At 42.9% G+C, this 13,087-nt stretch overlaps 2 protein-coding genes across 2 annotated transcripts in view; both read right to left on the bottom strand.

Annotated features, from left to right (window-relative positions):
• ank2a (ankyrin 2a, neuronal) overlaps window positions 1-4,680 on the bottom strand; it is a 72,232-nt gene extending 67,552 nt beyond the window's left edge. Inside the window, exon 1 of the mRNA XM_019256384.2 lies at window positions 4,198-4,680. Within this exon, the coding sequence (XP_019111929.2) occupies window positions 4,198-4,329 (132 nt within the window). The 5' untranslated portion in view covers window positions 4,330-4,680. The remainder of the gene's footprint in view (window positions 1-4,197) is intronic.
• Window positions 4,681-6,957: 2,277 nt separating this feature from the next.
• hpf1 (histone PARylation factor 1) lies at window positions 6,958-11,231 on the bottom strand. The gene is made up of 8 exons (XM_019256367.2): window positions 11,088-11,231; window positions 9,432-9,615; window positions 8,758-8,944; window positions 8,549-8,647; window positions 8,301-8,454; window positions 8,127-8,214; window positions 7,736-7,908; window positions 6,958-7,289 (listed from the first exon to the last, which is right to left on the bottom strand). Exons 1-8 carry the CDS (start codon window positions 11,124-11,126, stop codon window positions 7,155-7,157), a joined length of 1,059 nt encoding a protein of 352 aa, XP_019111912.1. The 5' UTR covers window positions 11,127-11,231; the 3' UTR covers window positions 6,958-7,154.
• Window positions 11,232-13,087: the final 1,856 nt, after the last annotated feature.

Raw genomic sequence — 13,087 nt, 5'->3', positions numbered from 1 at the left:
AATTAATTCTTAATGGCTTCTGGTAACCCTCAGTCGAGGTACTGGAGCGGTTCACTTGCGGTCTCCCAGGTTTCTCTGTAAGCACTTATAACCAGACAAGTGCTCTAACAGCTCTGGTAAATACAGCTAAGTAATGCTGAGTTTGTTTGGGTGTGTGTGCATGCTCATATACTCTCTGAAGACCCCAGCTGGCCAGATATTCCTATTGGACCTCATGCTATAGCTGTATGGGCGTGCATGTGTGTGTGTGTGACTGTAGTTGTTCAGAGGTAATGTAATGAAGGCCATGGCTCCATTAGGACTCCCTTCCTGCAGAATCCCATCATACCACTCCCAGTGGAGGAGAAAGAGATAGACAGATAGGGGGGAGGCAGAGTGGTGAGATGGAAATGTCAAAGGCTGCAGTGAAACCTGACCTCCTGGCACATCAGGATCTTAGTGTAGCGGACTAGGGGTGGAGGAGGATGGTGGAGCAGACGGGGGCGAAGGGAGAGGGAGCGGCATTTTGGAGGGAAATGAGCTGATGGATAAGAATGACAGTCATGAAGACGAGGAGGAAACTAGGGTAAAGAGTCTCATTTTAAGGCAGTGAGGCTCTGAAGGAGGAAGAGATGGATAGGAAGCTGGCAAAAGGAATGGTGCATGAAGAGCTGTAGAACGAAGGGAAAGAGAGGATGATGCTTGAAAAGTGATCACAAGGTTAAGTTGTCTCATCCTAAACATCATTTATGTCGACATATAAGACAAGACATTTGTGTTTGGAGGTAAACAAAAGTCCTGATCTCGTCTCCGAGAGTTGAAGCCATGTCTCATCTAAGATTTCAATTATCAATATCAGACTGCATCAGTCCTGAATTGATCTCTGTAAACCGAGCTCTTAAGTATCCACTATTCACCCACAGGCAGAGGTTTGACAAAGTATGACGCAGTCTCTGTATTGTTCAGACAGAAGACGTGGTCGCTCAGCACCAGAGCAGCGACGAGTAAACGCCCGGTGACAAAGGTTCAGCGAGCGCAGAGGCATTGGACACACGAGCCACTTGGCGAGGAAGAAGCTATTTTCCTCCCCGGACAGTTACACCAGAGACGGGCTGTATTTTTAGACCTGTCTTCACATCACATCGTGTCCCTTTGTCGCTTCTGTCTCGCAAACGTTAATCTGTTATTTCTGTACGTGAGCTCTGTCTCGATATCAAGTTTTATTAGCTTGAGGTTTTTCCTATTAGTTCATCTTTCACACTTAATCTCTGTCACGGAGCTTCCACCGGCTTTAAGTGAATCACAGAAAACATTGTTTTTCACTTAACCTCGAGTAGCATCGCCATAGAGCTATTTTTAGATTGCGAGGTATTGCATGGTGGTAGTTCTGTGTCAACACTGTAGGATACTATAGGAGATCAACATTTGACTATTTGACTGTTTCCTAGAAACAATGTGTTATCCTGAGACACCAAGACATATTCAAATATCTGCATCAAAATACACACTAGAATAAAGCAGATTTAACCATTCCCTAAAAAAAACCCAATGACTGTACGTGATGTGGAATGAGCGCAGTGATGAACCCACAGAGGATTCTCACACAACTCTGTAGCTTTCAAGCCTGTTGGCTCATCGCTGTGCTTTCTCATTTACTTCAGCATCGCTGCTTTCATCAACCCCAATTCCAGCAGCAGCAGCAGCAGCAGCATGGCATGTTTTCTCTCCGATGAAAGCACCTGCACCAAACTGCAGTCAGACAAAGTAGCAACTACCTGGTGAAGAAGGTCAAACTATCTACAGAGCTGACCACACAGATATTTTTCACCAGAGCTCCGTCTCGAAATAAAGTTGCTCTTTGCTCTTCAAATGTGGGCTAACATGCCAATATTATGTCAGAGCTGTGTCTGTCAGCTTTAAAGGCCTTTCACGCCAATCGCCTGATCAGACCTCTTGTCAGGACCAAGCAGCAACCTCCATAGCTGTGAAGTGAAGCCAACGTCAAAGCGCCAAAACCTGAAGCAATCAAACGTCCACCTGAGGCTGGCTCCACAACAAATCAGTCTCCATAAGTCCCCATGTTCAAATGTCCAACTTCACATCAGAAATAAACATGTTTACAGCCTGGTACAAAAAACAGTTTTGGTCTCTGTAGCTAATTTCCCCGTTCATGACAACTGTACTGAGGGTGAATTTATATACAACTCACCTGTTCACATTATATTAAGGCTTAAAGTTATGCAGGATTATTAGTGTGGATGCTTTGACTGACAGGTAGGTGTTGTTACAGGTGGCTGGTTTCAGCAGCCAGGCTTCATTCAGCTCCACCCATGCTCCATCTCTTTTTATGGTTGCTCTGTACAATGGAGTTTAGTGATCTCCCATAACTCCCAGCAGAGCCCCACCCAGCTTCAACCTGGTGGATGTAAACAATGCTATGCCCCACCCAGCTTCAACCTGGTGGATGTAAACAATGCTATAACCAAAGGGCATTATTGAGTGATACCCCTCTCATATGTTAGTGTCCAATTCTACCTGCAGTTTAGGCCTCACGAACTCAAAGTCACACTCTTGTTTGGGGGGCAGGGTGTAGATAAAAAGATGGTGCTGCGGCGAGGACATGATCATTCATCACCACTGCCACTTGTGATCGATCATATGGGGCCAAGTCGGAGGCACTGCTGCGAGGGGGCTAAACATGGATCTCTGCAGTGGTGAATGATTCTTCCTCCTGCACCACCCAGGTGCCTCAGATAGCCTCATACCTGAACAGGTTTGTACCTTCATCTATCCAAAACTACTCTGCATCTTCACAGCGGATCAAAAGGAACACATCTACTCTCCTGAAAACTCTTGAGTGAGTCGGCGTGAAGGGAAAACACTGTGGGGGTTTATTTGTGATCAGGTCGAAGCGATCATCAGTTACCAGCACATAACCCACTTTAGCTGGAGAAAGGAGTTTCCACAGAGAATGTGGACGCTTTCACTTGAGAGGTAAACAGTGAAACTGTGCTTCTGTGTCGAAAGCTGCTTAGGAGAAGTGTTTATCCATGCTCAGCTGATGTAACAGACTGATGTGTACTCGGGAGATCCTCTAAGATCTGCACACATGTGGATACAGATGTCAGTAAACGGCACAAGCTTCCAACCTAAACTTTTGACCTCTCATCATTAAAGAGCATCAAGATAAACACACACACACACACACTGGTTAATTGACTAATTTGCTCATCTTCTCTCAACAAAAGGACACAATTATTCCGATTCGCTCTGCAAAATAGATTCATTTCTATGCCGATGATGCAAAAACTCCTGATTGCATTCAAGTATGTGAGCTCAATGAGCCCCACCCTAAAAGAACTTAAGTGTGTGTGTGTGTGTGTAGCACTACAGTCCATTACTGAAATCACATTAGCCTGAGAGAGTGCACTGAGACAGGAAACAGCCGTCTACCATCTCCTGACTCACTTTCACTGAACAGAGAAACACTCACGTTACACGATCAGACGTGGACGGTAAAAAACTTGACATTCGTTCTCAAGTTTACGCCTTTCATGTCTGAAAACAGATGACACGAGCTTTGTTGTTTTGCAGGTTGAATAAGAGAGGAGGGAGAAGCTGCAGGGTAATCTTAGTATTTCAGTCCACACTAGGACAGAATGACTTATTGTCACAGCAGCCCAGCCCAAGAGTGGCTTCAGAGATAGTGCACAGTATTTATCTAACATTGCATTATGCTGAAGATAAACCGAGCACAGACCACCTATTAGAATAAAAGAGACACATTATTATGTGTCATGTTTATGGTGGAAGACTCTGACCGCTGGAGCCCAGCATGGTCAACAGAAAAGCTCCAGTGATTGATGTGAAGTTGTAAACATTGCTCACTGCAGCCTGAGTCTGCTGCTGTTTATTGTGACGGCAACACAGGCAACAAATCGGCCTGTTCTGGCAATATCACATATGGAAACAGATTATCTCCAGCAGCTAATTTAAAAATAAAAAAAACACAATTTATTTAATTTAACATAATTTAAAATCAGAGAGATTCTGTCACATCACCGGTGCCGACGTGCCCAAAGACGCACACACACACACACACACACACGGCAACGCCTTTCCCCGCTCAGCCCGCAGCATCAGCAGCAGGTTCGGGCACGGATGACTGGCTGGGCCGGTCAATGCAGACTCGAGAGCAGCGGACGGACGGACACCCACCTGCCGTATACGGTTCTGGTGCAGCGGTTGTGGAGGTCCACCCTCCGGGGACGTGTTGCTCGATGAGGCCATTTTCAAGTCACACTGGGAGCCGCCGCCCCTGGACTGACTTTCTTCGGCGCTACTTGACATTCTGCCTCGGGGAGGCTGAACTGCTGCAGCTGCTGGAGGCGAGGGGTCCTCTCCCGGTGCAAGGTGGATGTCAGTGCGGGCCTCAGAATCCAGAAGGCTCGGCTGGGCCCGGGATCATCCTGCGGTGTTTGCACACAGTCTGTTATTAGGCGTGATTCAGATATAAATAACTGTGGCTCTGGATCCGGATTGTTAAACCCAAACGAGCGCTCCCCTCCTCAGCCCAGCTCAGGGATGCTCCCCGCGTGTGTGTGTGTGTGTGTGTGTTGCTCTATGGCTTGCGCGCGCTTGTGTGTGCGGTGTATGTGTGTGTGGACACGTGAACGCGCTTTTCAGATGCGCTGCCCCGAAACTCCGCAGGATCAATGCTGCTTTCAGGGACAGTCGGGAATTTCACAAACACACCTTAATTAGGATGATCAATCTGGAATTATTAAGTGCAATTATCTGACTGAAATATGATCTGTACGTACTGACGTAGACTGTTATGATTGGTTGGTTTATATTAATTGTCATATTTACTCTCTGATATTACACCAATTAAAACAATAATTAAATTAAATTAAATAATAAATAAATATAATGTATAATAAATAAATAAAAATAAGAATATCATCCCCTACTAGCACAGAGAAACCTGCTCCATATGATTCCCATAATAAAAACATATTGTGACCACACCACATGTAACCGATGGTACTTGAATGCACCGTGAGGCTGTAGTGTGCTCCTGTTATGCTTCTTGTAGCCCCTCCACCCTCAGTGCTTCTGCAGCAGCATCAGGCAGTGAAGTTCACAGTGTGGTCCATCATGATGTCCCATGATCCAATGAAAACTGCAAACATTGCCCACACACAAACTTCATTGAAGCCCATGCAGGCACACTGGGCCAGGCTTAGATAATGTAATCTCCCTTTTAGTATTCTTACGCCCACCACCTTGGCCTGTGCGTCTTCACTGAGCTGCAAATTTAATGGAAGATGACAGGGGGAAAAATCAATAAGAATGTCAGACACAAACAGGCGGAGCTGGAGAAGAGCAGGCAGAAATGGAGAAGGTGTAAGAAATCATGTTGGGGAAGACAACAAACCTGCCACTGTTGGAGTCTTCAGAGGGACGCTGACGTTGGAGTCAGAGTCAGATATTGATGTTTATTTAGCTTTTCTTAAAAATGTCAGAGTGAAGGATGAACATGTGGGAATAAGTGTAGACCAAAGGTTGCTTCATGTATGAAACATAACCTGATGCCAGATGTCTGCCTGAGACCCTGAGCTTCAGGAAACCTGGAAGAAACCTTTGCCACTTTAGAGTGTGTGACCTGCGACGAAGATAAAAACACACAGGTGTAATGATAAGGCTGTATGAGCTACAGAAACTGTGTCTAAAAGCAATTTCATAGTGGTTGGCCTCATCAGCAATGACCACTCTGAACCTTCTCCTACTGTAATGTTAGATTTTGAACATGTACAGTAATAGGTCTGGTGTAAGGTTGTCCAATCTGTATCAGCAAAGGTCTTTTATAGGTTTATGTGCTGCTGTAACACTTGAATTTTCTAAACTAATTATAACATCAAGACACACAATTTGAGAACCAGATTCCTTCATTGCTGTTCTGTTAAAGGTCACAGAGAATGACTTGTTATTGTAGAAACTGAGCTACATTATACTTTCATTTGAGAGGAAATGCTATGGAAGTCTGTGTTGCACCTCGGGCAAACATTTTATTACTGTAGCAGACATCTGTGCGATCACAAAAATACATTTAATGACCCAGTCTGCTGCTAGATAATAGGTAAGAAGACTTAAGGTTTACATAGGGAATGGTGTGTGACCACATAAGAAATAAGACTTTAATGAGGGGAACTCGCTGAATAAATTACAGAGTGCAACAGAAAGCAACAATCTCAGTCTTTAGTCACTCTTCTACTAGTCCAGAGAAACTTCTTTAACAGGCGCTGAATAATCAACCAGGTAAAGCAGGAAACTGACCAGACAGTTTACTCATTTACTGCGCCCCCTTACTTATTTCATACAGTTTCAACTGGTTTCTCAGTGATTATGTAATCATGCATCTCTGTCTTTTAACCTAAAGAGGCTGATGTCAAATTAAAGCTAGAAGACCTACTGACGCTATGATTGGTGGATTTTTCTAAATAAAGTTGTTTCATTAAGATGTGGGGCCACCTATGCAGAGTTCTGTGCACTGTACTTGTGAGGCAGCATCAAATGTGTGAGACAAGCTAATGAAGTCATATTCCTGGAAATTCAATATTTCCTGGGCACTGCAATTTTCCTTTTTCATAAAGCATCAACCTAGAAATAAATTCTTAAATCTACATATAGGACGTTTTACTCCATCAGTGTGAATGACTGCTGCGTTTATCCGTACCTCAGGACATGATGACTCAGCCGTGTGGTGGATGTCTTTCACAAACACATGTGATGATGCTCTTTTTCAAAAATATATAAGCAACACTGCCCTCTGTTTACGCTGCAAGGTATCACACTCAAAGCACAATACACGTTTCATAAGGCTGCCTATTATGGCAGGTGTAAAACATCCTGCCTTGATCGTCTGAATCAAAAATTTTAATTAAGGATTCATCATGATCACCTCGGATACAAAAAGTGGATGGGTAAATATATAAAAATACTTTATTAAACATCTAACTTGTACAAACAAAATATCATTGAAGTGAATCAATGACAGCAGCACCAAAACCACCAAGAAACATTAACAATGACAGACAACAGAAGACAAGGACAAATGGTGGAGAGAAAAGCTAGAACTGAAGTTTTTTTTTTTGTTTTTGTTTTTTTGTAATTCATTGTGCGGAGAGTTGGTCCAGGTCGTCATGGCTGCGGCTCGAGAGGTGGGCCTCCACAATCTCCCCAAACAAATTCCTTTTCAGCAAGCTGTAGGCCATGGGCAGGAGCTGCTTGACCACCTTGTGGAAATACTGGAGAGGAGTCAGGAAAGCAAACATTAATGAAGCATTTCTTTCACTTAGTGAAACTCGTGGCCTAAAGGGCTGCTACCCAAATGTTTTGGCTTGTAAAGCCCAAAAATGGATACAAATCTGTGTGGCAGAATATTTCCATTAAATCCCACTTTGCCGCACTTCAGATTTATCTTGTGATTCACTGGAGGGGTGCTAACCCCTGGGTAGGGAAACAACAACAGAGCTATTAGGCGATACTTTGTAATGAGTGTTTCGACAACGTCTAATACGACACAGAGGGAGCACTGTGCGGGACTGACAACACAAACAACAATCTGAGATTAGCATACGAGAAATTAATCATATCACAATGTCTGAATATTTGTTTTTGCACGGCACAGTTAACAGAGCGGTCACGCAGCAGAGGAACAGTGGGTGTGATGAAACCACTTTATGACACTCACATGGGATCCGTAACAGAAGAGGTCTATTCCCAGCTCGTAGCCCATGCCGTAGTCACACTCGTCGTTGGCGAACTGAACAAACGTGATCATCTCCTGGAGAGGTCCGAAGGCTTTGACGCGCTCCTCGTCATTCCGGGCTTCGGCGATTGCCTTGCAGATCTTTTTGAGACCGGCTGGATATTCAGATCAGATGTTCAAATCATTACTCATAGATTCTATATAGCTGGACCTAAAAACATGTTGAATAACTTATTCAACATAAATAGTGGTCTCATTTTTCAGAATGCCGTCTAGATCACAGTGAACCAATGATATATCAATAGATCAATCGGGACGAGACGAACTTTCCATAAATATCAAGCATTACTATATACACTGTATATAATCTCACCATCTGTTTCTGGTAGTTCTCTGTATCCTACATCATTCTTGTCTACGGGTACAACGATGCCGGCACCGTGGAACGTCTTGGTGACCACCTATGGTGCGACAAGAGGTTTCATATTATGTTCTGATGTCAGAATTTGCAGTCCTGAAATATACTAAAGAGAACGCCAGTGTTTACCTTCTTGTCCCTCTGCTTCATGCCTTTGGTCTTCTGCTCTAGAGACAAGCCCAGCGTCTCTGCCCGGTCTCTCAGCTGTGCCTCCAAGCTTTCCAGAGCCTCTCCCGCTGCTTTCTTGCCACCTCTCTCTTTCCTCCTCTTCAAGAGATACAGGCTGATGTCGAAGGGAATCAACGGTAAGTCATATTGGACACATACAATAAGGCAGATTATCATAAACAAGAATATGTGAGGTGGTTAGCACTCACAGGACAGCAGCGAACACGTTATCCCCCATCTGTGTAATAGCGTAGCCTTTCTTGGCTTCATTTTCCCCGACAAACGAAGGAAGGGAGTCTGGAGTATCTCTAAAAAAAAAAATAAATCAATCAGAATGACACATGTGGACAGTTACCACACAGCAGTGGGAGCTACAGCACTTAAATAAAAGCATCTGGATCAGTTGTGTGTTCTTTACCTGTAGTAGCCAATGTGATGCTGACTGTCCTCGCTCCCCAGGAGGACGGTCTGAAACTCTGGTGGGTCGTAGAAAAACCTCCAGTGCAGGTGGAAGTTGGGCTGAGGGTTCTTGGACTTTTTGTGAGCTCCTGCCAGAATTTCAAAAGGACCAACCAGCTGCAAACCCAGCGTGTCTTTCAGTGCACCTGCACAGATTAAGATGAATTAAATTCATATATCGATACAGAAATTAACTGACGTAAATATATCACTCAAATGCTTGAGCAGAAGATGCAGATGTCACTTTGGGACCTTGTAATCAGGATGTATTCCTTTGGCTTTTACAAGGCTACATGTTCATTAGCAGTTCGTTCCTGTTCACATGGTGTGTGTAACAGCAATGCTTCATTAACTGGCAGCACTTTAAATCTGCTCAAAACAAACATAAAGGCAATATCTAACAAAGACACTTGTGTCAGCAGGTTTCCTCAAACGTTGGGCTGCGTCTGTGGATTTTCACGAGTAGTCTACTTTGTGCATGCAGCCCACCCATCCCAATTTTCCACTGGCTAAGTATAAGTCCATCCCGCTGTCTCTACGTCTACAGACAGAAAAATTGATTAAACGTCAGATGCATCTTCTGTCCTATCAGTATTACTGTAACAAGATACAGCGTTAGTGCACACAGCGTACCACAGGGGCTGTCGGGGCAGAGCTCCTTGCAGAAGTCCCAGAAGTGGTACAGATCTTCTGGCATTTGAAGCTTATACAGTTGCATGATCTCATCACGCCGAGCTGAATCCACCTGCGACGACGGCGCGGCTTTGGACTCATCAGGACGGGCTTTCTTCAACTCCCCGTTGCCTTTACCCGACTCCTAAAGAAATGTATTGTAGGAAAAGTTAAAACACAAGGTTGCCAATAAAGTGAACTGTGCTGGATTATACTGAGACATCTTATGCCTGCACTGCCTAATCTCCTACTTGGTAAAACAGAAACAATCTAAATGAACATATTACTGTAAGTATTATTACCATCTGTGCGTGGATGCACATTTAAAATATCAGACAAAAACACGTGACACAACACAACGCTGTTCTGGACTGGGTCTAAATTTACTAACGGCAGCTCGACTGAGGGCCCTGGTGAAGATGTTGAAACAAGATGGGCTCAGATTGAAGTTCGATACGTGCAGGTCATTTCTCAACATGGACTAAAGAATGCAGATTAAGAATAAACACAACACGTTGAAGCTTTGGGAACTGGTGAAGAGAAAAAGGAGGAGGACAAATGTATGTGTCTGACTAAAAGAAAACTCATTCGCCAGAGGCTGCAGAGGCTGAAATGATCAAATCCACTTTAAACTTTGATGCGTGTTCAGAACTTTGATACTTTAAACAAGGAGATGTACCTGCTACCAGTCCTGAATGTAATCAAGTATTTTTGTTAAGAACTTTACTGTTAATTGAAGATTTTGACTCTGTAATGGTAACAAAAACAAAAAGGAAAGACTTGGACAGCTGAACACACCACCATGCATTATTATTATTATATTCTTATTCTTATTATCTTTAGTTTAAAGGTGTGTGTCTGTGCAGGTACATGCATGTACAACATGTCGTTTAGTATTTATGGTGACAGATGAACACTGCCACATCTTATTTTTATTTATTTATTTACTCTTTATTCTTGTTTTCTCTGCAATTCTGCCTTCTTGTCTCAGGATTTCACATTTTAAGAGACAGATAGTGAGTCTGCATGTCAAGGAATGTTAATATGGTGTGTACATTTTTGCCTGAAATGATAAATAAAATACATTTTTACCTTTTAGGTGAACACAAACTCAACAGCATCACAAAGCCCTGCCTATAAAATGTATTAAATCAGCCATCCACATTTCTAAGACAGTGTAAACAATAATATGTAGATTTGCTGCATGCATGTTGTTTTAATGCCCGCAGCAGAGAGGTGTATAAGGTAAATAATAAACATGAAACCTTTGTTAACTTGATTTATGGCCTTTGTGCATCAAACCACCAATTTAAAATCAGCACACACCCAGACTATGAACGTCACCGAGCTCAGACACTCACACACAGCCGCTGCTGCTGCTGTGATACCCGGGTGTGTGTCCGGTGATGGACGCAGTGACCGAGCTGCTGCAGCTGCAGCTGCTGTGCGTAACCGTCTGCAGAGCTGCTGCCATGTTGTCGTGTGACCGTGCCAAACACTTCAGCCCTGCAGCGTTTAACCCGAGCGGCAGCACGCAGCTCACCTGCCCGCCCAAACACGGCTACACGCAGACACCTGTGCAGGCCGACAGAGGAGGTGCACAGTCTGAGAGATTACCTGAGTGGATCTGGGTTTTCTTTTTGCGCGCCCTGTCATTTTCTTCCTCTTGTCTCTCCGCCGGCGTCTTCTTCTTCTGCGAGTGGGAACTTGCCAAACGCGTTAAAGCGCGCCGCTGCGCCCCAGAGGACTGGGATGGAAACTGCAGACAGCCGCTGGTTACCCACACTGGAACCAGTGATGGGAAGTAACCAAACAACTCCACTCAATGGCAACCAGGTTTCTGTATTTGGAGGAGGTTATTAGTGAGTGATTTTGTGAGATCTACCCCTTTTTTGTAGGTTGTTTTTGTGATGTTTTGTGTGAGACATTCCCCCTGGAGGTCACACAAGTCAATGTGCTTGAATAGTAAAAACATAGCTGTGTGAATTTCTCCATTTCTTCTCTACTTTTATAAAGGTTTGACATCTGCTGGGTAGGTGTGATGCTTTTTCTAAGCAACTTTTAGTTACATAATTTCAACAATGAGACTCTTCGACATAGAAAAAAAAGGATTTATGAGGTCTCTCTTGGCCCAGAACAGGGTCTGAAATCTGACTTCCACTTCACAAAATTTTGAGAACTAACATAAAATGTAACAAGACACAGTCCCGCTGCTCAACGGACTTACAATAGGTTTGATTTTGAACTCTTCTCTCTCTTTGTCCCCCTGTGCAATGGCAACCAGGTTGGCAATCTGTTTTTGGAGGAGGTTATTAGTGAGTGATTATGTGTTTTCGGATGAACACTATTTTGTGAGACCTACCCCTTTTTTGTAGGTTGTAGGTTTTTTTTGTGATGTTTTGTGTGAGACATTCCCCCTGGAGGACACACAAGTCAATGTGCCTGAATAGTAAAAACATAGCTGTGTGAATTTCTCCATTTCTTTTCTACTTTTATAAAGGTTTGACATCTGCTGGGTAGGTGTGATGCTTTTTCTAAGCAACTTTTAGTTACATTATTTCAATAATGAGAGCTTAACTGGGATGAAAAGATGCTTGAAGGACTCTTCGACATGAAAAAAAAGGATTTATGAGGTCTCTCTTGGCCCAGAACAGGCTCTGAAATCTGACATAATCTGACATAAAATGTAACAAGACACAGTCCCGCTGCTCAACGGACTTACAATAGATTTGATTTTGAACTCTTCTCTCTCTTTGTCCCCCTGTGCAAACAACTCCATGGCAACCAGGTTGGCAATCTGTTTTTGGAGGAGGAATGAGGTTGCGGTGAACTCAAAATGACTGATTATGTGTGTTCAGATGAACACTGTTTTGTGAAACCTACCCTTTTTTGGCATTACCATACAAAAATCAGGATTTATGAGGTCTCTCTTTGCCCAAAACAGGCTCTGAAATCTGACTTTCACTTCACACAATTTTGAGAACTAACTAACAAGACACAGTCCCGCCGCTCAACGGACTTACAATAGGTTTGATTTTGAACTCTTCTCTCTCTCTTTGTCCCCCCGTGCAAACAACTCCATGGTATAAAGAACATATTTAATAGTTTTAATGGAAAGATTTATTTAAAAATGTATCCCATAATACTGATCGATCATCAATACATTTACATACAACAATCTGAGGATGAAAAATAAGTGTGAAAGTAAATGTTTAAATTTCAAAAACAAAAATACATTAGCACAAACAGTAGCTCAATTTCAGTGTTGATGAAAATCCATAAATGTATAAGGTTTTGTAAACAACAACAGGTCTTGTGTTGCTAAAATATAGTTTTGCTTTTGTTTTTATGCCTATATGTTTTTCATTCATTTTACACAAATGATTGTTTTGGGGTTTTTTTTTTGTCTCTAATAGATTCCATCTTATTTCATGTAATTTCAATTTCCAATCTCAACAGACTTTTTTAATAAGCACTAAAATCCAATAAAAAGTGGTATGTTCCATTTGGCCCGTGCAGCAATTTACTACAAATTAGCAAACAGAGTAAGTATGCAACAAGAGATCAATTTAATATAATAATAATAATTTTTAATGATGAAAACATTGGTATAATGC

The sequence above is a fragment of the Larimichthys crocea genome, chromosome X (genome assembly GCF_000972845.2).
Source record: "Larimichthys crocea isolate SSNF chromosome X, L_crocea_2.0, whole genome shotgun sequence".
Lineage (NCBI taxonomy): Eukaryota > Metazoa > Chordata > Actinopteri > Sciaenidae > Larimichthys > Larimichthys crocea.
This window is presented reverse-complemented; position numbering and strand designations above follow the sequence as displayed.